This window comes from Carcharodon carcharias, chromosome 2 (assembly GCF_017639515.1).
Source record: "Carcharodon carcharias isolate sCarCar2 chromosome 2, sCarCar2.pri, whole genome shotgun sequence".
Classification (NCBI taxonomy): domain Eukaryota; kingdom Metazoa; phylum Chordata; class Chondrichthyes; order Lamniformes; family Lamnidae; genus Carcharodon; species Carcharodon carcharias.
In genome coordinates this window covers 140,102,109-140,126,899 of record NC_054468.1, presented here as the reverse complement: position 1 = coordinate 140,126,899, position 24,791 = coordinate 140,102,109, and the positions used below count along the sequence as shown (strand labels likewise).

The window sequence follows — 24,791 nt, the reverse complement described above, 5'->3', positions numbered from 1 at the left end:
CTTCGAACAGGTCAAAGGTGGCCTGTAGGCCTCCTTCTGTGTGCACCAAGGCAACATAGTCATCTACGTACTGGAGATCTATTGTTAAGGTTGTGCACAAGACATTGGTTTTCATTTTCAGCTTTTGGAAGTTGAAAACCTTCCCAATGGACTTACATCCAATTTTGGCCCTGGGTGGGAGGGTATCCTTGACTATGTCGGGATGGCTGCTGGAAGATGGAGAAAAAGGTGGGCGCAAGCACACATCCTTGCTTGACACCATCTCTGGTGCAAAAGCCATCCAGTCTGTTGAAGAGAATGGTGGCAATCAATTCATCATAGACAAACTGCACTACTGCTATGTATTCCCATAGGCAGCCGATATAGCCCAGGGTCTTCCACAGAGCTTCCCGGTTGACTTAGTTTGACTCGGCCTTTGCCAGATTGACGGACCTGCTGAATGGCAAAGATCAGATCCGTCATGCCTTGTGATGGCCTGGAACCACATAGGGATTCCAGTAGAGCAGCTTCTGCAAGTGGAAGTAGGCGGTCCAATAGTATTCTGGCAAGGATACAGCCCTCAGTGAATACTAGATCTCTGCCTTGGTAGTTGTCACATTCAGTCCTGTTCCCCTTCTTGAATATTGAGACAATCTTAGCATCCCTTAGGTCTTCTGCAAGCCTCATTTTATGCTAGATTTGCCGGAAAAGTATAAGCTCTTCACAACTGAGTCCCGGCCAAGCTTACACACCTCATTTGGCCAGCAACCAGGAATAAAGAGCACACTTCAGAAGGTGAGTGTTCAGCAATCTGATGCAGTGGCCTGTCCACTGCAGTTGTGCATGAAAATGGTTGCCTCTATGTTCAGGACACCTGCTTCCTGGAGGATGCTGGTACAATGTGGCTTGTGTAAGGGCTTGGCGAATTTCATCCAGGGACAGAGATTTGGCGAGGGACTTATCTGCTGGGCGTTGGTGTACCAAGTCAAGAGCAGTGTCCAAGACCATTTAGTCATGGTTCAGAAAAGCCTTGAAGTGCACTCTCCACCTGGTCCTGATGGAGTCGCTGTCTGTGAGCAGGATGGACCTGTTAGCAGCTAGGACGGGTGTGGGGCTGAATGGTTGCGGACGGCAAACAGCTTTCGCGGCCTGGCAGAAGCTACTTAAGTCATGTTTGTCAGCATACATTTCTTGATGTCTTGGATCACTATCTAGGCTTCAGCCTTGGATTGTTGATAGGAGACCTTTAAGGAGTTGTTTCTGGGGTCACTTTGCCATCGGCAAAAGACAGCTCTCTTCTGATTTAACACGCTTTCAGTTGTGGTATCATTATCATCGAACTAATCCTGGTGGTGGCGACTGGTCTTTTGACTTTGCATGCCAATGCCCAGTGGATGGGTCCCTCGCCAAACTTATGATCTTGGATGAAATTTGCCAAGCCCAGTGTTTCAGCACAAGGAGGTCTTGAGGCTGTTCTAGATGGCCACACCAGATACACTAGCTTCGGGGAGATGGTAAGCTTGGGCTGGAAGGCTCACAATTAGTCTTTTCCTGGAGGAAGCTCATGTTGAAACTCCCATGGGCAGCCTATGCCTGCTTTTGCTGACATTGGCCAGGCCGCAAGTTCATGATCGGCCTGACTAGGTGGTGGTTGGCCCAGCAGTTGACAGTGCCATGATTCGCTCTTGTGATGCAGACATCTCTTTGGTCTCGGGCGTAGATGGTGACATAATCTACCGGATGCCATTGTCAGGAATAGGGGTGCTGCCAAGTGGTTTTGTACCTGTGGCATTGGTGGAACATGGTATTGGTAATTAGGAGTCGTGCTCAGCACATTTACTCAAAAGTAAGATGCTGTTAAACAACAACAGTGCCACCCTTGTCAGCAGGTTTCATGACACTTTTAGACTTGGGCCTGAGAGAATGGAATGCTGCAGACTCAGATGAAGGCTAGTTAGAGTGAGTGATGGGAGCAGAGAAATTGAAATGGCCAATGTCACGCTGGCAGCTCTCAATGAAAAGTTCTGGAGAGGTTAAGGGATGGAATGAGAATTCTGAAGGTGGGAGAAAGGGTCGCTGTGCTGGGGTAAGACTCCTGGCCAAAATAATAGACATGGAGGCAAAGGTGATGGAAGAAGAGCTCAGCAGCGTGTCGAGCTCAAAATTCATTGAGGTGGGGCTAAAGGGAAAGAAGTTGAGGCCTTTGCCAAGGACAGACTGTTTGGGATCAGAGAGGATAAGGTCAGATTATGTGGCAAGGTCAAAGAGATTTTTTGGTCTCTTATTTCACATTCTGGATGGCAGGAAATTGTGTACAATGTTTATTAATCTGTTCTTTTCAGTACTCTTCCTACAGCATAGCTCTATGGAACTCTGATTTCCTTAAATGACATTTAGTATTGCAGTTATCATGTAAAGTTATGCTACTATAATTTCAGCTCAAAAAACAGCAGGTACAGACCATTCTTCTCCACTGGTACTTGGCACTTGGGACAAGGTTTAGTTGTTTCCTTGATTGCTTGTCTTGAAGCCTCTTCCCAGAGAGCTCGCTGTGCAGCTTGCTGATTGATAACATAACTCTACAAACAAAAGAATGAATACGCCATTATGCCACTGCACTCAGTCCTCAAATTTATTCATGCACGCAGAAAGAAAACAGGGCACTTATCTCTTCTCTGCTCCCCTCCTAAAGGCATTGAGCCCTTGCTGGCATTATGGCTTTGTGGGAGCTAGTCACTCACTGGTACCTTGCTCAAAGGGCCATTATTCATCCATAATTAGAGTGCTATTTGACTGTTAGGCTAATATAACCTTTTCTTAAAATTCATTCTTGTATTACGGGCATTGCTGGACAAGTTAGTATTTATTGCCTGGTTGTCCTTTAGAAGGTGCTGATGAACCTTCTTCTTAAACTGCTGCAGTACAGGTGGTGAAAATGCATGTTAGGTGAAGAGTTCCAGGATGTTGACCCAACAATGATGGTGGTTTGGAGGGAAACCTGGAGGTTCCATGCACCTGCTGCCCTTGTCCTGCCAGGTGGTTGAGGTCAAAGGTTTGGGCAGCGTTGTCAAAGAAGCTTGGTATCTTACTGTAGTGCATCCTGTATATAGTACACACTGTTAAATCTGGAGTGCCAGTGGTGAGGAAGAGAATGTTTAAACCAAGTCCAATCATGTCCACACATGTGCATTTTCAGTAGTAATGCTGCTGTGAAGCACCTTAGAACGTTTTACCATATTAAAGGTGCTATACAAATGTAAATTGTTATTGCTATTGTGATCAGGAGCAGGAATGTTGCCCGATTATTCCCCTTCTCCTCCCCCATTTCAGTTAGGAGTCCTGAGGCTTATAGTGGTGCTGCTCCCTCCTGAGATTAATGAATTATCAGGGGATCTGGAAGCTTTCTGATTTGTGTGGTTCAGTTCCTTACTGGAGTCACCAGTGGAGCTAAATGGGAAAGAATTGTTTGTTGCAGCTATGCTAGATTCTCTGGAAAAAAAACTCCAGCAAATGTGGGGGAGGAAGGGCAAACTTGTGCTTTATGAACTCTCTGCCCACCTCTGCCACTTCTGCGTTGTTTCCCCTGATATGTCCTCTCGAATATGGGTTAGCCTGTTCTGATGATGTGCAAATGATGGTAAGATGCTTCCCTCTGTATTTTTCATCATTTGCCTCTAGCATTACTGGTGCCTGAAGGGCTGGCGTGTGACTGCTATCCAGTGCTGCAAAGGTGCAGGAAGAGAAGGGGACTGGCAAAGATTAAAGCTGATTCAAAGCAATGTTTAAAAAGGAAACCCACTTTGTGGCCAGTCCCAGAGGCTGCTGGCCTTGCTACACAATGGTAGGTACCTAAGGCCTGTAACAACCATTCAGTGCCCTCCTTCATGGGGCTGGGAGTTGCTTTGCAAAGTCAAGAACTCCATCCTGTGTACAGGCCGGGACACTGGGCTAGGTGGAACTGCCATCTTGGTGAACGTGAACTGGGATTCTGCCAAAGTAGAATATCCCAGACTAGATCTATAGGTTGTTATATTACAGCAGTTATGCTGAGCTAACAATCCAGAAGCCTATACCATAACTTAGAAGTTCAAATCCTACTGTGGCAGTTTCAGAATCTAAACTCAGTTACAACTAATGCCCTTTAGGGAAGGAAACCTTCCATCCTTACCTTTTCTGGTTTATGTGACTCCGGTCTCAACAACAATTTGTATTTGTACAACACCTTTAATGTGGTAAAGATTTACAGCAGCATTATCAAACAAAATTAACATCAACTTGTATAAGGAGATATTAGGACTTTGGAAACATGGTCAAAGAGGTAGGTTTTAAGGAGCATCTTAAAGGAGGGGAGAGACACACACAGAAGTAAGGCATAAAACTTTTATTTTATCCTGCAAACAATTTCCCATCACTTGTGAGTGTGGGACATTGAGTGTTCTTCAAGCCTATATAAGCAAGGCGTACAGCATTTCTAGACGTTGAGCTGTGTTTGGAAGTAAGTTTAAAATGCCAGGAAGGAAGAGCTTGGAATCATGCAGGACCTTATCGCAGAGTGTTTTAGAAGCAATTCATTACTTTTTGACATGTAATCACATCTTTTGTCAATTACAACATGGTCCTAAAAGAAACAAATCACTGAATGACCAGATAATCAGTTTTTGCTGGTGTAGTTTGAGGGGAATGTTAACAGTTCAAATAGTGCCATGAGGTGTGCTGGAGGCAGGTTCAATCGAGGCATTCAAGAGAGCATTAGATGATTATTTGAATAGAAACAATGTGCAAGGGTATGGGGAAAAGAAAGGGCAATGGCACTAGGTCATAGTGCTCATTTGGAGAGCTGGTGCAAACACGATGGGCCTCTTTCTGTGCCGTTAAAATTCTGTGATTCTGAGATTGCGAGGCAATAAAAGATTCATAGGAGACACCATAGGAGCCGCAAATAGGCCTAAAATTATTGCAACTTCATTTGGATTTACTCGTGAACCCAGTGTTCTGAGGCTTCTTGGAAAACACTTCTCCAAGGGAGATTCTTTGAGCCTTTGATTGTAGTCAGACTGTTTACTTTATAGGAGTGCCTTTAAGATGAGGCATTAAAGGCAATTTAGGTTTGTTCTGTGCTTTATATGGATGTTATTCAGACTGGAGATGGTGGATTTACTGCATGTGGCTACAGTTGAGTTGCTATATTACTATTGATCAGTTCTTGTGTTGATAACTATTAGAATTACAGATAATTGATATGTGAATATACCATTTATCATCTGTTTTTGCTGAGGCTTTTGTTATGTTATATTTCTGTACTTTCAATTTTATTAATTGTTTCTGTACTGAGGTTTTAATGTAGCTTACTTCTCCCTTTTCTAACTTAATTTTAACTTGAGAGTGATTGTATACATTGTGCAACTCTGTCAGATCCTGGTGTGATGTTTGGTTTCTTTCCACAATATAACTCATGACAGATTAAAATATCCATATGAGTAAATGAGGAAAATGTTCATAAAAGTTCATCTGCAAACCCAGCAGGTTGAACATGAAGACTATGAAATCACTCAAAAAACAGTCAAAATATCATCCAACAAAACAAGAATATCATTGTAAGATAAGAGGCTTTCTTTTTAAAATCACAGAATTGTACGGCACTGAAGAAGACCATTCAGCTCATTGGTTCTACACCGGCTCTCCGAATGAGCAATTCACTTAGTGCCATTCCGCCTGCCTTCTCACCATAACCCTGCTCATTCTTCCTTTTCAGATAACTAGTGAAGAACCATAAACCAAGAGGGAAGGGCTTTTTCAACACCTTTGCTACTGGCACTCAGTACAGCTCTGCTCAGTATGTGGGTGTGATCCAGGTGACTCATTTGATATATCTTCAACAGCTCAACACTTTTCCTTAAAGCATATCTGTGATTGGCATCCAGCCATGTTGGTAAATTGCCTTAGAAGTTATAACGATGAGTCAGTGAAACCTAAATGTAACATTGTTGTGCCGGTTTATGGGCCTAAAATAAAACAATAATCAAATCAATGGAGCAGAGGCCTGTGCCCAATTTGTGTGACTGCTAAGTTGGTCAGTGTTTATCTATAGGTGTTCACCAAGCCTTCTGTGCTTATTTCAAAGCCAGACTCCTAAAATTGTTTGCCCCAGTCAAAGCTAGTGATGATCTTGAGCCACATAAGCCACATCAGAAAATTTTGGAAATTCTTTTAGCACTTTGTGAAATTGGAAGGAACAGAAATGCTCCTCCTGGTTTCATAGAAATACCTCGGTAGCCACAGTTCTTCATTCACCTCACGCCACGCTCAGCTTTTGGTCTTGGTGCGAGGTGAAATTAATAAGGCCCCGATAGGTGGGCTGAATGGTGCCTGTTTGGTACCAGCAACTCGCTTGATTTATTCTGTGTAAGGATGAATTTAGTTTGGACCTCATGTTTCTCTGTTCTGGCATTCTGGTGCAATCCACCGCTGGAATAAATTTGGATGTTAAGGACCCGATAACCTTTGAAAGAAAGCTACAAAACCAAATACCAATCATGTGTCTCACCCAAGCATTAACCAATTTTTCTTCTTTTGGATGTTGATTAATCTTCCTTTCAAACGTTTTCTGTTTTTAAAATTTTAAACAGAAGCCTAGAAGTTACTGATTGAAAAGCAGAATACTGTAGGTGCTGAAAGTCAGGCAGGATACGTGGAAATTTGATGAAAGGTCTTTGACCTAATTTGGTAACACTGGGCAGAATTGTCTGTGCCCGCTGGGGCCGGTGTGTTCAGTGGCGTGAGCGGACAATATGGCAAGAAGGCCAAAAATTGTTTTCATGATGCTGTGAAACCAGTTTTCGATCATTTGCTCAGCCTGTCGATGGCGGGCCATGATTCCCACCATCGGACATTGGGAACCTCATTGTAATACATCAGCATATCATTAGAAGGCAAGCCCACTGAACTCAGACCCCCTGATAGATTGTCCGCCTACCTCACACCAATATGGTTCACAACAGCATTTTTAAGGCATGTACTTGGCAGGCTGCACTTTGAGGGGACCTTGAAGGTGAGTGCACAGTAATGTTGCGGAGCACTCGCGAGGGGCATCTGTTGGACTTCAAGGTTGAGGTGTGTAAGGGGGGGGCAAAGGCTGCCCTGTCGTTGAAGATAGCGCACAAGCACGTGTGCAGTGAGAGAGGGGTGGGCAAGGGAACTGGCTACACATTAAGGACACCTTGTATAAAGTGACCATTCCTCTGCAGCTGAGACAGTGCTGGAGCATCCACATTGATATGATTGGAGAAAGACAAAATACTGCAGATGCTGGAAATCTGAAACAAAAACAAAAAATGCTGGAAAAACTCAGCAGGTCTGACAGCATCTGTGGAGAGAAAGACAGTTAAAGTTTTGAGTCCGTATGACTTTGAAGAAGAGTCAAATGGACTCGAAACATTAACTCTGTCTTTCTCTCCACAGATGCTGTCAGACCTGCTGAGTTTTTCCATCATTTTTTGTTGATATGATTGGAGTCAGGCCTCTGGTTTATCTGCCCACTCAAGCAACGCAGAGGCACCAAAGTGCCACCAAGTGCTCCAGAGCTTTTCACTCCTCAGGCACAGACTGTAAACTAATGAGTGTTTCAGTGAACTGCAGAACAGTTGGATGACTGGGCACATGGTACAGTCTCCTTGCCGAAGTTGGCCATGGAGCAGTCACTGGTGGAGGCACTAACAGCCCCTTGCAATTTCATTATCCCGACTAGGACCAGTCTTCTCCAATGGGTCAAGCTAACAGGGCAGCTTTGCAGCACAGGTTAGGAGAATCCCACACCGAGCTGAGAGCACAGGATATAGTTCAGTGGGCGAAGCTGCTGCTAATTGGTCAGATGGCGTGGGGCAGAGGTGGGTGGGGTTTCAGGCAGCCATGCAACGCACTAAACTCTGGCCACCCAAGTGGTGGCCAGCACTGTCTGCGATGGATTAAGGGGCCTTCGGACTTAACCAAGAGAGGTTCTTAGTACACCCATGCTAACCCACGTGTCTCTCTCTTTCATCCTGCAGGAAGAGTATATTAGGACCATGGAGCCTGATGAACTAGCTATATGCCTCGTGGTGTGCAGAGAGTGAAGATGATGGAGAAGAGAGTGACTGAGGTGCCTTGGAGGAAGGAGCAACACCCTCTGGAAGAAAGGGCAGCTGGGACTCCCGCACACACCGCCAAAGAGTCACAACGAGCCGTCGCTGGTTGGGGCCTAGCTAGACCCAGGGTCTATGCACGCCGCCTTTCATTGCTGCAGATGACCAACAACCAGTGTTGCCGAACACTGCGCATATCTAGGGAACTGGTCAGTCACATTTGCCAGCTACTGCAGGATTAGGCACCACAGGGACATAGAGTGCATCCACTGGCAGTGGCCATGAAAGTGACCGTAGGGCTCAATTTCTATGCCAGTGGCTCCTTTCAGGTCTCCACAAGCCTCCACCCACAAATGCATCAATGAGGTCACGGATGCCATCTTCATGAAGGCGCACAACTTGGTACATTTCGCCCGGGACCAAGAGAGTCAGGATGCAAGAGTGATCGGATTTGCCCAGATCTCGGGCTTCCCACAGGTGCAGGGTGCCATCGACTGCACTCATGTGGTGCTTAGATCTCCATCGCAACAAGCAGTCAACTATGTCAACCACAAGGGATTCCATTCGCTGAATGTGCAGCTGGTGTGCGACAACCACAAATGCATCCTGCAGGTCTGCATATGGTTTCCAGGGTATGTGCATGACTCCTACATTCTCAGTTGGTCACAGGTCCCTGACATCTTCCAGGGTCCACATTGGCTGTAGGGATGGCTCCTTGGGGACAAGGGCTACCCACAGTGGACATGGCTGATGACACCCCTGCAGTGGCCTCAGACTGCAGCAGAGTGGAGGTATAATGAGGCTCATGCTGCAACTTGTAACTTGGTGGAGCAAGGATGCTGTAGATGAGGTTCTGATGCCTGAACCGGTCTGGTGGAGCCCTGCAATCTCATCCACAAAGGTGTCAAGCATCATGGTCACCTGCTGCACCCTTTACAACCTGGTGCTGCAACAGGGAGAGAAGCCAGCTGAGGAGGAGATGCAAGACCTGGAGGTCTTCTCTGATAAGGAAGATGTCAACGGTGATGAGGATGAGGAGGTCCTCGAGGGTGATGATGATGGCGATGAGGCCCTCACGCTGGCAGGTATGCTCGGAAGGCCCTCATAGCCACTAAATTTGTGGAAGATGATGATTACATGCAGTGAGGAGACACCTTAAGATTGTTATACTGCATCTATGACTGTTTGACTCCAATCTGGCTTATCGCAGCGCATATTCTCTGTGATAATGCTCCTGTCATGGAGATGCAGTCGAGGCCCTAATAGTCAGTTGATTGCAGGAGGATGATGACGACATGCAATGAAGATGCTCCATTGATCTTCACATAGCCTCTGAGAATGTCTGACTCCTGTCAGGCCGAGGGCAGCTCGCTTGGGCTTTGTGATCATCGTCATATTATAGAGACGCAGCCATGCAACTTTAAAAGCACCTGATTCTTTGTCTGCCTGCAGCATGAGACCCCTTCATGACCAGCATCACTGGTCACAGATACTGAAGAGATGGGGGCCAGCTTCACCTTAAATGTGCCGAGAGCACACAGAGAGAATGATGGAACTCTGTGACACCTGCCCACCACATTCTGGCAACAATGACAAGAACCATTGATGTACAGGCATCACTAATGTGTCCAGGGAGTGTGAGGCCAGACCATCACTTTGGTCTGAAGGCTGCACAAAGCACAGGGAAAAGGCCCTGGACTGAGACACCTGCTTTTATCTTGTGCAGAAAGGTTTCACATCTGAGTGACATGAACACTGCTCATCAGGACAAGGAACAAGAGCCATAGGCAGGGAAACATTCTTGGGTAAAACAAAAACAGAATTACCTGGAAAAACTCAGCAGGTCTGGCAGCATCGGCGGAGAAGAAAAGAGTTGACGTTTCGAGTCCTCATGACCCTTCGACAGAACTTGAGTTCGAGTCCAGGAAAGAGCTGAAATATAAGCTGGTTTAAGGTGTGTGTGTGGGGGGCGGAGAGATAGAGAGACAGAGAGGTGGAGGGGGTTGGTGTGGTCCACACCAACCCCCTCCACCTCTCTGTCTCTCTATCTCTCCGCCCCCCACACACACACCTTAAACCAGCTTATATTTCAGCTCTTTCCTGGACTCGAACTCAAGTTCTGTCGAAGGGTCATGAGGACTCGAAACGTCAACTCTTTTCTTCTCCGCCGATGCTGCCAGACCTGCTGAGTTTTTCCAGGTAATTCTGTTTTTGTTTTGGATTTCCAGCATCCGCAGTTTTTTTGTTTTTATAAACATTCTTGGGTGTTCATTTACAATAGTGAACATTATGTACAAATGATTAACACCTGTACCCAGGCTGTGCAAGCACATATACTAAAATTGGAACGATACAGAGAAGATTAGCATGGCCCCTGCATAAGGATGACATGCAAATTCATGAAGCGTTACATCTTCTTAACCATCCTAACCCTGCCGCTACATCTTGGTTCTCCCCGGACATTCACAGCGGAGGTGGAGGCAGCCTGATGACTGCTACATCCTGTCTGTGATGACCTTGACGGGCATCTTATGGGGGGCCCAGACTGGACGGCCCTGGCCTGCTTTCGGGGACCTGCTGTGTGGCAGTGAAAACCTCTTGGAGCTGGAGCTTCTGGGGTCACAGGAAGAGGGGATTCGGATGGTCTTATCATTCCTGTGGTCACCTGGGTGGATGGCCCTGCAGTGTGCACCTGCTGATCCTCCTCCCTCTGTGTGCGCGAGGGCCCCTGGCTGACTCCTTGAGGGGAAGGGCAAGCTGGAGTGAGATCGAGCAGCCCCATACCCCTCTCGAGTACACACTGTTGGAGGTCAACTATGGTACTTTTTTTGTCTGTTCATGGGACGTGGGTATCTCTGGCTAGGCCAGCATTTATTGCCCATCCCTAATTGCCCTTGTTCAGGGGGCATTTACAAGTCAACCACATAGCTGTGAGTCTGCAGTCACACATAGGCCAGACCAGGTAAGGATGGCAGATTTCCTTCCCTAAAGGGCTTTAGCGAACCAGATGGGTTTTTACGACAATTGGCAATGGTTTCATGGTCATTATCAGACTTTTAACTCCATATTTTTGTTGGATTCAAATTTCACCATCTGCCGTGGGATTCAAACCTGGGTCCTCAGAGGATTACGCTGGGTCTCTGGAATACTAGTCCAGTGACAATACCACTATGCCATCACCTCCCCATTAGCGATGGAGTTCAACCCGCACAGCAGTACAGGAGCATTGTCCTGGACCAAGGTCTCCATGGCGGTCGCCATCCCACCACTGTTGACCTCGGTGCATTGGCATACCGGCACTATCACCTCAGCCTGAAAGTGGATGGACTCCTCCATGGTGCCTTGAAATCTAAAGAGTGCAGCGGACATCCCTTCCTGATGTTCCCGAGCTTGCCTTTGCAGCTCCAGCAACTGTGACATGACCAAGTTCAGAGGGTTGACACCTGACTCAGACTCAGCAAACTTCTGGCCTCCAGCTGTCCCCCAAGTGTCGGACACCTGGGAAATCCCTGCCGCTGCCTGCTGTGGATCGGAAAGTATGATGTGCTCACCAGATTGTGATCCCGAGGCTACTCTAAAGCAGGGTTCCACCAAGGTGTGTGTCTCTGCCCTGGTGGAGGGTGTGGGTGAGCGTTGTGATGAGAATTCAAGGAAGGTGCCTTCAGATTCCTCTTCAGAGGTTTCTTCGGGGCTTGCTTGGAGGTCCTGGGTCATGGACTCTGTTGGCTGTTTCCCAGATGTGCCTGTGAAAGCAAGGAGAGATAATTGGTGCATGGCAGTGGCCTGTGAAACAGGACACATCACTCACAGCATGGTTTTCTGATGGATGTTGCACTGCTGGATCCTCACTTGGTCCAGATCTTCGCCGGCCAGCTGGATGGCTCTGTTTTCAAAGTCTGTGAGGACTTGATTTCAGACATTCTTCCATCGGTAAGCAACCTCTCCCTCTTGTTGTGTGCCAGCTTGTTCTGCATGAATAGAGATGGAGAGAGTGCAAGCAGGATGCCTGCCAGGCCAGATGATAAGTATGCCTGGCCTGTGTGGGTGGTGAGTGGTCCCATGGATGGGGTGAGGACAGTGAAGGTGTATCTGAGACAGTGAGTAGTGATCTGCCTTGAACAGGCAGTGACTGAGGGCCCTGTGCATTGCATTGCATTGGTGCTGACCGCCACCTCCCAAGCCAGAGGTTGCTGCCCATCCTGCAGCCAGAATGGGGGTAGAGGATGTCACACTGGGCCTCCACTGTGTCCAGAAGATGCTTGAGGGGTGCGTTGTAGAACCTGGGGGCTGCAGTCTTTTTACCTTTTGGGGCCATGTCTTCTGTGCAGCAGTCCTGGGCTGGGAGCTCTGAGAGGTGTGTGCATGGCTGAACTTAAATATGGTGCCCGGCGTGATGAAGCAGCGAGTTGATGGCATGGCAGGCGAATGAGAGTCCCCCTGCAATGGAAATGGTGTATTTCCTGAGAACGCATAACTAATACGGTGGGTTTGGGACAATACAGTGTGAAAAGCTGCCATTGTGGCCGGTGGGTAAAATGACGTTTTAACTGCCCGCTACCACATTTAGTGCAAATCTGGAATGATTCTGTGCTCTGTTTTTCTCTCCATCAATGCTGCCTGACCTGCTAAGTATTTCCAGCATTTTCTGTTTTTACTTTGGCTAGATATTACTGTTGGTAAAAATAGTGAATGAAAGTTTAAGAAATCTGTTTCTTTATTATCAAGGATGTTAACATATTTGCAGTCTATACTTTGCTTTTGACAGCCAGAAAGGCCGAGGGTACAATTTATCACAAGAAATCCTGTAATTATCTACAATTACTGTAAACACAGCCTACTCCTGATAATTCAAAGTTATCTTTCACACTAAGAAAATACAAGTGATTCCAATAATATCAATTGAACAAACTAAATAGCACAGCAAAGTGACTGAGTCCTGGCCAATATTTCTGGTCAGTTTCTCATGTCTGTGGGCTATAGCTGTGTGCAAATTGGCTGCTGCATTTTGCTGCATATGGTCAGTTACTTCCAAAATGCTTCACTGTTTTAAAAAGATTTGGGATCATGCAAAGGCCAATGGGGCATGTGACCAAGTGCCCCATGCAGAAATGGGGACGACAACTAGCATTGCCGACCCCCCTGGATTGCCCTGGAGTCTCCAGGAATTTAAAAATAAATGCAATTTTTTTACTGAGTTGCAATTATGCATTAGGAAAATCAGAAAGCATTGAAAAAACAATTTCTGAGAGGATTTGACTGACAATGGGGATGTACATTAACCTGGAAGTGTGATTTTGGATGCTGCGGTAGGGGGTGGGTGGGTGAAATCCTGGAAAAATGCAAGCCCTTTAAGAAGCCGGCTCTAACTAGCTGACTTTTGTATTCCTTTCAAGCATGTCAGGCTGTGTGGATGAAGGGATAAATAAATGTATGGTTGCTAAATTTGCTGATGACACAAAGTTAGGTAAGAAAGTAAAAGCAAACTACTGCAGATGCTGGAAATCTGAAATAAAAACAGAAAATGCTGGAAAAACTCAGCAGGTCTGGCAGCATCTGTGGAGAGTTAATGTTTCGGGTCCAATATGACTTCTTCGGTAGGAAATTAAATTGTGAAGAGGACATAAGGAGTCTGCAAAAGGACGTAGATAGGTTAAGTGAGTGGGCCAAAATTAGGCAGTTGGAGGATAATGTGAACTTGTCCACTTTGGCAGGAGGAATAGAAAAACAGCATATTATTTAAATGGAGAGAGATCGCAGAACTCTGAGGTATAGAGGGATCCAGGTGTCCTGGTAAATGAATCACAAAAAGTTAGTATGTAGGTACAGCAAGTGATTAGGAAGGCAAATGGAATGTTGTCATTCATTGCAAGGCGAATGGAGGATATAAGTAGGGAAGTTTTGCTACAGTTGGACAGCGCGTTGATGAGACCACATCTAGAGTACTGATATCTGGGATGGGGAGGTGAGGGGTGTTGGTTATCTTATGAACAAAGGTTGGACAGGCAGGGTCATTATCCATTGGAGTTTAGAAGGCTATCTTATTGAAACTATAAGGTCCTGAGGGGGCTTGACGGAGTGGATACTGAAAAGATGTTCCCCTTGTGGGAGAGACTAGAACTGGGGGACACAATATAAAAATAAGGGGTCTCCCGTTTAAGATAGAGATGAGAAGAATTTTTTTCTCACAGTTGTGAATCTTTGGAATTTTCTTCCCCAGAGAGTGGTGGAGGCAGGGTAATTGAATATTTTTAAGACAGACGGATAGATAGATTCGTGACTAACAAGACAGTCAAAGGCTATCGGGGGTAGGTGGAATGTGGACTTGAGGCCATAATCAGATCAGCCATGATCTTATTAAATGGTGGAGCAGACCCGAGGGGCTGACTGGCCTACAGTCTACTCCTGCTCCTAACTTGTATGTTCGTATGGAAGCAAACCCCTGGGAGAACTAGATTGTCAATTTCAATATGTTAATTGTTCAATTAGAGCAATATTGACATGGATTTTGCAGTTTAACTTTGGCTGTAAAGGTTTCCTGGAGCTCACCAATGAAAGCAAGGTGTGAAGGAAATGTTAATTGAGAGGGCTGAAGACATGACAGAGAAATATGTCAGTAAGTACTCTGTAACTGCATAACTGCTTTGGCACTTTTCCTAGCTGTGAGAAAAAGAATGAAACAAAAAACAGCCCTCTAACACTCACCACTCACACTCCCTCACCACCCCTCACACACTCCCAACGCCACATCCAATGTCCCATCCATGCAAACACATGCCAATTCAAAACAAAAATAAAAATACCTGGAAAAACTCAGCAGCTCTGGCAGCATCTGCGGAGAGGAACACAGTTAACATTTCGAGTCCATGTGACTCTTCAACAGAACTAAATAAAAATAGAAAAGAGGTGAAATATAAGCTGGTTTAAGGGGGGCGGGGGGGTGCTGGGATGGGTAGAGCTGGATAGAGGGTCAGTGATAGGTGGAGGTAGCCAAAAGATGTCATAGACAAAAGCACAAAGAGGTGTTGAAGGTGGTGATATTATCTAAGGAAAGTGCTAATTAAGGGTAGAAGGCAGGACAAGCAAGGTACAGATAGCCCTAGTGGGGGTGGGATGGGGTGAAGGGAAGGGATCGAAATAGGCTAAAAGGTAGAGATAAAACAATGAATGGAAATACATTTAAAAATAATGGAAATAGGTGGGAAAAGAAAAATCTATATAAATTATTGGGAAAAAAACGGTGGGATCAGAAAGTGGGTGGGGATGGAGGAGAGAGTTCACGATCTAAAATTGTTGAACTCAATATTCAGTCTGGAAGGCTGTAAAGTGCCTAGTCGGAAGATGAGGTGCTGTTCCTCTAGTTTGCGTTGAGCTTCACTGGAACAATGCAGCAGGCCAAGGACAGACATGTGGGCATGAGAGCAGGGTGGAGTGTTAAAATGGCAAGTGACAGGGAGGTCTGGGTCATGCTTGCGGCCAATTCTTGCTCCCCACCCATCACCCCTCATGGTCATTCATACCATACATGCCAAGCTATACCTCCCAGCCCCATGGCCTCTCATACCTTCCAATGCCAGCCATTAAAAAGGTAATTGATTTAAATTTTATGCTACCCGTCCAACCTCATGGTTGGTGGGCAGATGAAAAAGCCAAGCGGCCTTTGAATTTTTTTAGAAAACCTCATCCATGGCTGGGATCAGGTTTCCAACAGCAAATAAAAGTAAAATTAATTTTTTAAAATTTCATTTATAACATGCCCCTGCTCAAGCGACAAAGTCACATGAGAGGGCACGTTTTACAACATTTTAGAAATCTTTACTTTTTATTTTGAAAAATGCTCATCTCCCTGAGGCAGCTCTCTGCTCAGCACACAGCCAGTGTGAAATCACAGTCCAGCTCCGATCACAGGCGGCGGTCAGCTTCCCAGCTGCCTCCGCCAGCCCCCACCGAGCCCGACCGATGAGGGAAAAATCCTCCCCCTAGTATCATATGTGACTCAGAGATGAGCTTCCAACCACATATCCATGCCATCACTAATACTGCTTATTTTCACCTTTGTAACACTGCCTGACTGCGTCCCTGCCTCAGCTCATTTGCTGCTAAAACCCTCCTCCATATTTTTGTTACCTCCACATGCGACCACTCCAAAGCACCCCTGGCTGGTCTCCCACATTCTAACCTTTGTAAACTTGAGGTCATCCAAAACTCTGCTACCCATGTACTTACTCATACCAAGTTCTATTCACCTATCACCCATGTGCTTACTGATCTACATTGGCTCTCAATCAAACAATGCACTGGCTTTAAAATTCTCATCCTTGTTTTCAAATCCCCCTGTGGCTCATCCCTCCCTACCTCTCTACTGCCCTCCAGGCCCACAACCCTCCAAGATAGCTATGCTCATCTAGTTCTGGCCTCTTCAGCACCCTGATTTTAATTGCTGCACCATTAGAGGCCGTGCCTTCAGGAGCCAGGACCCTAAGTTCAGGAATTCCCTCCCCAAACTCTCTCCCTCTCTTTAAGATGCTCCTTAAAACATACCTCTATGGCTAAGCTTTTGGCCATCTGCCTTACATGTCTAATTCATATTACCTTAGTGTCTATGTTTTAAAAATGTATTCATACACAGGATGTGGGCATTACTAGCGCAGCCAGCATTTTTTGTCCATCCCTAATTGCCCTTGAGAAGGTGGTGGTGAGCTGCCTTCTTGAACTGCTGCAGTCCATGTGGTGTAGGTACACCCACAGTGCTGTTAGGAAGGGAGTTCTAGGATTTTGACTCAGCGACAGCCAAGGAATGGAGATATATTTCCAAGTCAGGATAGTGTTTGGCTTGGAGGGGATCTTGCAAGCGGTGGCACTCTCATGCATCTGCTGCCCTTGTCTTTCTAGATGGTAGAAGTCATGGGCAGAATTTTGCCCTTGATGGGTGGGCGGGCCCCACCGGCTCGGCGGCGGGTAGACAGACAATCACCGCCGCCGAAACGGGCCCCACCGCCATTTTAAATGGGCGGGCCAATTAAAGCTAGTCCAGCGGGCCGCCCGATGGGAAGCATTATGCGTTTCCTGTGCGGAGGGGGGAGAGAGATTCCCCAACAGTCAGAGTGTGCTCTTTCGCACATGCGCGCGAAAGAGTGCACATCTCCCTGAGACTAAGTGCTGCCTCAGGGAGATCACTGACAGTGTTTCAAACTTCAAAAATAGAATAATAAAAAAATTATTAACATGTCCCCTCATGTGACAATGTCACTCGAGATGGGGCATGTTAATAAATATCACACAAACTTTATTAAACTTTTTAAAAACAGACATGAAACCTCATCCCACCAGTGGATGAGGTTTCATGTTTTTTCAGAAACCCGCTAGGGCTCCTGGCCTGCCCGCCAGCCTTAAGGCTGGACAAGCAGGGCCTTTAATTGGCTTAATGTTCCTGTTAATGACCTCAATTGGCCATTGACAGGTTGGCGGGCGGACAGCTGATCGCGCTGCCCGCCCACCTTCCTGAACATTTGAATAGGGCGGGATGATGTCAGGTGTTCCCCCTGACGTCATCCTGCCTCATTTTTGCATCAGCGAGCAAGCCCCGTCCCCAGCTGGCTGACAGAAAAATTCTGCCCCATGGGTTTGGATGGTGCTGTTGAAGTAGTTTTGGTGACTTGTTGCAGTGTATCTTCTAGATGGCACACATTTCTGTCACCATGCATTGATGGTGGAAGGAGTGAATGTTGAAGGTGGTGGATGGGGTGCTAATCAAGCGGGCTGCTTTGGGCTGGATGGTGTTGAACCTCTTGACTGTTGTTGGAGCTGCACTCATCCAGGCAAATGGAGTGTATTCCATCACACTCCTGACTTGTGCCTTGTAGATGGTGGACAGGCTTTGGGAGGGTCAAGAGGTGAGTTACTCTTGGCAGAATTCCTAGCCTCTGACCTGCTCTTGAAGCCACAGAATTTATATGGCTGGTCCAGTTCAGTTTCTGGTCAATGGTAACCTCCAGGATGTTGATAGTGGGGGATTCAATGATGGTAATGCTATTGAATTTCAAGGGGAGATGGTTAGATCCTCTCTTGCTGGAGATGGTCATTGCCTGGCACATCGTGTGGCAAAAATGTTACTTGTCACTTATCGGCCCAGTCCTGAAATGTTGTCCAGGTTTTTGCTGCTTTTAGACATGGACTGCTTCAGTATCTGAGGATTTGCGAATGGTGCTGAACATTGAGTAATCACCAGTGAATATCCCCAGTTCTGACCTTATGTTGGAGGAAGGTCATTGATGAAGCAGCTCAAGATGCTTGGGCCTAGGACACTACCCTGAGGAGCTCCTGCAGCAATGTCTTGTAACTGAGATGATTGACCGTCAACAACCAAAACTATCTTCCTTTGTATTAGGTATGACTGCAACCAGTGGAGAGTTTTCCCCTGATTTCCATTGAGTCCAGTTTTTCTAGGGCTCCTTGATGCCACACTTGGTCAAAAGTGACTTTGATGTAAAGGGCAGTCACTCTCACCTCACTGCCAGAGCTCAGCTCTTTTGTACATGTTGGATCATGTTTCACTTTATAACACTCCTGGGAAATGCCTTGGAATGTCTTATTACAATGCAGAAATACAACATGTGGTTGCTCTTGATAGGTGTAACTTTGCACTACTGATGTCATCTTCATAAATCTTTCTTGCACCCTCTCCAGTGCCTGTACATCCCTTCTTATAATATAGCAACCAGGAGTGTACAGAGTACTCCAATTGTGGTCTAACCATGTTTAATACAAGTCTAGCACGATTTCTCTACTTTATTAAAAATAAACCCTATTGCTTGATTGGCTTTATTAATGACCTTATTTACCTGTGGCGCTACTTTTAATGACTTGTGTATTCCCAGATCCCTTTTCTCCGTTATCTCGTTTAGATTCTTATTTTCCAAATAGCATGTGTCCTCCTTATTTTTTTAAACCTAAATGTAATTCTTCACACTTACCTGTGTTGAATTTCATTTAGATCATAAGACGTAGGAGCAGAAGAAGGTCATTCGGCCCATTGAGTCTGTTCCACTATTCAATGAGATCATGGCTGACCTGATAATCCTCAACTCCATTTTCCTGCCTTGTTCCCATAGCCCTTGATTCCCTTAATGATTAAAGATCTGGCTATCTCAGTCTTGAATATATTTAATGACCCAACCTCTACAGCCCTCTGTGGTAAAGAATTCCACAGATTGACTACCCTCTGAGAGAAGAAATTTCTTCTCATCTCTGTCTTGAATGTATGCCTCCTTACTCTGAGATTATGCCCTCTGGTCCTAGGTTCTCCCACAAGGGGAAACAACCTCTCAGCATCTACCCTGTCAAGTCCCCTAAGAATCTTATATATTTCAGTAAGGTTGCCTCTCATTCTTCTAAATTCCAATGAGCACAGACCCAACCTACTCAATCTCTCCTCATAAGAAAATCCCTCCATCAGCCTAGTGAACCTTGTCTGGACTGCCTCCAATGTCAGTATATCTTTGCTAAGATAAGGGGTCAAAAACTGTTCACTGTGTTCTAGATGTGGTCTAACTAGTGCCTTGTATAGTTTTAGCAAGACTTGGCTATTTTTATACTCCATTTCCTTTGAAATAAAGGCCGACATTCCATTTGCCTTCCCTATTACACGTTGAACTTGTATCTTAGATTTTTGGAATTCATGCATGAGGACTCCAAAATCCCTCTGTGCTGCAGCTTTCTGCAGTCTTTCTCCATTTAAATAATATTCAGCTCCTCTATTCTTTCTGCCAAAATGCATAACCTCACATTTTGCCACATTATATTCCATCTGCCAAGTTTTTGCCCACTCAGTTAACCTGTCTATATCCCTCTGTAGACTTCTTGTGTCATCCTCACCACTTGCCTTCCCACCTATTTTTGTGTCATCCACAAACTTGGCGATAGAACTTCCCTCATCTAAGTCATTAATATATATTGTAAATGATTGTGGCCCCAGCACAGATCCCTGTGGCACTCCACTAGTTACAGGTTGCCATTCCAAAAATGCCACCCTTATCCCAACCCTCTGCCTTCTATTATTTAGTGAATCCTCTATTCATGCTAATATACTACCCTCTACACCATGGGCTTTTATTTTATTAAGTAGCCTTATGTGTGATACCTTATCGAACACCTTTTGGAAATCCAAGTATATTACATCTACTGGTCCCCCTTTATCTATCCTGCTTGTTACCTCTTCAAAGAATTCTAATAAATTTGTTTGGCATGATGTCCCCTTCATGAAGCCATGCTGACTCTGCTTGATTATATTATGTATTTCTAAATGCTCTGCTATTACATCCTTTATAATAGACTCCAACATTTCCCAATGACAGATGTTAAGCTAACTGGTCTATAGTTATCTGTTTTTTGTCTCCCTCCCTTTTTGAATAAGGGTGTTACATTGGCCATTCTCCAATCTTCTGGAACTTAACCAGAATCTAAGGATTCTTGGAAGATTACTACCAGTGCACCCACTATCTCTGTAGCTACTTCCTTCAATATCCTAGGATGCAACCCATCAGGTCCAAGAGACTTACCGGCCTTTAGCCCCATTAGTTTTCCTAGTACTTTTTCTCTAGTGATAGTTATTGTATTTATTTCCTCCTCGCTTTTACCCCTTGATTATTTAGCATTTTTGGAATGCTATTAGTATCTTCCACCATGAAGACTGAAGCAAAGTATTTATTCAATTCCTCTGCCATTTCCTGGTCCCTCATTATTATTTCCTCAGCCTCATTCTCTAAGGAGCCTATATTCACTTTGGCCACTCTCTTCCTTTTTATATATTTAAAGAAGCTCTTACTGTCCATTCTTATATTACTTGCAAGTTTACCCTCAAAGTTTATTTTCTCCCTCTTCATTTTTTTTTGGTCATCTTTTGTTGGTTTGCCAATTATTTGCCAATTATATGCCCATTCTACAAGCTTATTGTACTTTACTGTCCTCCTCAGTATTGACTATCACACTATTTTGGTATCATCAACACATTTAGAAATACCTTTTTTGGTTTCAAAGTCTAGATTATTAATAGAAATTGTTTATAACTGTGGTCCCAACATTAATCTTTGTGGGATCCCACTTTCTACCTGCTGCCATTTTGAATAGTTACCTTTTATCTCTCTGCTTCCTATCTTGCAGGCAGTTAACTATTCACTCTAGCCTGCATGCCATTCATTCAGAGCAGCAGCATTGAAAGCCTAGCAGCAAGACAGCCAAGAGTCTATTAATGACACGATGTATTGAGGAAAGACCCTTCTAGGGAAGAAGATGAATTTACAAATAATTAACAAATTATAATGGAGCTATCTACTTAAGATATCTTGATACCTTTTAAAAATTATATCATGTTTAGTAAAGGTAATTTTTGAAAATAATTTGTCTGAACTCAGATGCCAAAGGGGAAATTAACCAATAATTGGCTCTTTTGAATGGCACTTATAAAATAGTTTTTGAAGCATAACTATATCCAATTGCATGTCACAGAATTATTAAGTAATACAATAAAAAAGGAGCCTATTTGACCCATTGACCTATGCTGGCTCTTTAAAAGAGCTATTTAATTAGTTCCACTTTCCTGCTCTTTTCCCATAGCCCTGCAATTATCTCCTCTTCAAATATTTATCCAATTTTCTTTTGAAAATTATTTTTGAAAATACTTTCACTGCATTTTCAGGTAGAGCACTCTAGAGTGTCTGTGCTGGGATTTACAAGGCATCGGGGTAAGAAATTCATCTGGTGGTGCCACTATGGAGATCTGGTGCTGTTTTGCTGGTGCGTGCTATGCTACTAACTGCTTCCAGTCTGGCCTGCGTGGTACGTTGTCTTGAGAATGGTGCCTATGTTAGCACTTCCAGAATGCACTGGAAGACTGTGAAGAACACTATCCTGATGACACACAGCCCAACCGCTGATGTGATGCCAGGATACATAAATTGGACTACACAGTTCTTGGCAATGAATTCGTATATTATTCAGAATCCAGCAAGCATTCAGCTGCAAGCTGGGTCCTGCACTAATGTTCCTTTAACAGACCAGGCATTCAAATTGTGGGTAAGATTATTTTTAAGAACTTTTGCTCATATAACATGTTTGGAGGTACTCTGGAATGTTTTTTGAGGTGTTATGGTGAGTTCCTAGATCTTTCAGGAAGTGATGCTGTAACCTCACAGGGTGGCAGAGGAGTGAGTGATCTGTCCACCCAAAGGTGGCAACAGGTATGGAGGCAGTGCCTCTTGGTCTGCAGCATTGCAGAGAAATGCTTTAGAGGCTGTGAAGAGGGCAAGCTCTGGCCGATGCCCTCTGCCAACTTGAAACTGGACTTCCCTGTGCTACTTGACAGTGACAGGATGCTGTCTGGCAGGCTAGTCAATGCATTGAGCATCTTGGTATGAATGCCCATATGCGCTCTCCTGATGCCAGGTCCTCAGGTCCAGTCCTCAGGAGTTGACCTCCCTGGCCAACTGTTTCCACAACCTTTTGAAGGTAGTCCTTGAGGGCCTCCTTGTACCCTGAGGAACCATGGCATCTTTCCTCTTGTCCACATATACTTCTAATGAATCCTGTGCTACATCTGTCACTCTGGAATTCCTCCCTCTGTACTGGTTCTGTTTTCTACCTTTTAATTCTGGCAAATTCTCTTTAAGAGGGACAGCTGGTTCTCAACACAATGCTATTCAGCCTGAGTGTTGAGGCAGCTGACAGCATGAAGAAGACCTAGCAACGAGGAACCCACTCAGCTCCAGACTACAATCACGGTAATGAGGTTGGATTACCTTGTCTGTCTGCTGCCCACCTGCAATTAAATTAGTCTGGGATGTTACTAATCATGACCCCTTCACACAAAAAGACAGTAGATGAATTTTTATCCCTAGAACTGCGTGGAACAGGCTAGATGGACCAGTGGGGCTTTTCATGGCTGACTATTTTCATCTGTTCATATGTATTGCATTTGGCTAGCATGCCAATTTTAAAATGTTTTTGCAAAAGTTGGCCATGAAAAGAAAAAAATAAGAACTTAGTTATATTGAGCCTTTCACAAAGTCTGGATATTCCAAAGTGTTTTACAGCCAATGAAGTACTTTTTGAACTATAGCACTGTTGTAATGTAGAAAACCTGGCATCCAAATTGCAAACATCAAGCTCCCACAAACAGTTAGGAGATTTAGGGGGGATGTGAGGAAAAACTTTTTTACCCCGAGGTTGGTGACCGTCTGGAATACACTGCCTGGGAGGGTGGTGGAGGTGGGTTGCCTCACATCTTTTAAGAAGTACCTGGGTGAGCACTTGGCAAGTCATAACATTCAAGGCTATGGGCCAAGTGCTGGTAAATGAGATTAGGTAGGTAGGTCAGGTGTTTCTCATCTGTCGGTGCAGACTCGATGGGCCAAAGGGCTCTTCAGCACTCTGTAATTCTGTTATGAGATAATGACCAGTTAATTTGTTTTTGTTTTAACTATCCTGCTCTTCTTCAAAGCAATCCTCTAACTGAACCATGGCTGACACATCTCCGCTAACGTGGTTCCCTAAGTCTGTAGAAGTGATATTGGTCTCTCCTCAGAGAAGGTACTGTCAAAATTCCACTGTCAACTTATGCAATGATATTTCGGTTAGATGACTCAGAAAAATCCACCTGGGCAAGTGCCAGGAGCTGCTTAACCTGAATGCTTTTTGGGCATTCAGAGCCTACATGACAATGGAATGCAAGAAAAACTGTCAGAATTTTTCCCCTCTCATTCTTTAGAACTCCTTAGGTTACGTATTGTTGCATGACCAGTGTCAATAGATGACCTGCTGGCAATATGCAAGCTGTATGACACTATGGCCAATTGTAGTTGTTCCACCGACTGTCTAACCCAGAAAAGAGCAGGGATTGAAGCTGGAATCAAACTGTTATAACTGTCTTCACAATGTTAAAATTTTCCCAGCAGGGAGCCTGTAACTCCTTAAAATTTCAATTGCTAAGCATTTTAAATGGAGCTGGTGAATAGTCAGGAATACTATTTGACAATGTTTCCTTGAGCAAGGTGCCTCTAGGAAACTTGCATTTCTATAGCCCTTTTCTGATGTCCCAAAGTGCTTATGTCTAATGATATACAGACACTGTAGCAAAGGTAGCATCCAATTTTCAACAAGTGCCATAAACAACCTGATTTTGACCAGATAATCTGTTGTAGTGATGTTACTTGGGGGTAAACATTGGACAGGAGACGGGCTGGTTGGCTAGCATATGGTTCAGAACAATGCCAACAGCTTGGATTCAATTCCTGTTTTGACTGAAGCACTCTTGTGGCCTACTTTCTTGCCCTACCCCATAGAAAGTAAAAGGAAATGGCAAGTCACCACTGAAAAAGACAATCAGCCAAGAAAATGGCTCAGGATGAAACATCAGCAGATAATAAGCCAAGGACCTGCCTTTGGGTTTGGGTAGAGCACACATCACTCACTCATTGGCCAGGACACCAAGGGGAACTCCTGGCTCTTTTTCATATTGTACCATGTGACCATTTGTTATGGCAATTGAGGCATCAATTTAATGGCCAGAATCTTTCGTTTGGCATGCAGGGGCGGGCCCCACACACCGACGCGTAAAATGACGTGCTGTGACGTCAGGCATGCGTCCCGATGCTACCGTGCGTCATTCTGATCTTCAGTTCAGTGGGCTTTGTGCCTACCGAACTG

At 45.0% G+C, this 24,791-nt stretch overlaps 1 protein-coding gene and 1 pseudogene across 1 annotated transcript in view; one reads left to right on the top strand and one right to left on the bottom strand.

The window, feature by feature from the left end:
• prkn (parkin RBR E3 ubiquitin protein ligase) overlaps window positions 1–24,791 on the bottom strand; it is a 1,436,618-nt gene that overhangs the window by 4,224 nt on the left and 1,407,603 nt on the right. Inside the window, exons 14-16 of the mRNA XM_041208007.1 lie at window positions 9,909–9,922; window positions 3,547–3,572; window positions 2,441–2,556 (exon numbers count right to left, since the gene is read on the bottom strand). Of these exons, the coding sequence (XP_041063941.1) occupies window positions 2,441–2,556; window positions 3,547–3,572; window positions 9,909–9,922 (156 nt within the window). The remainder of the gene's footprint in view (window positions 1–2,440; window positions 2,557–3,546; window positions 3,573–9,908; window positions 9,923–24,791) is intronic.
• LOC121275508 lies at window positions 10,418–10,515 on the top strand (annotated as a pseudogene).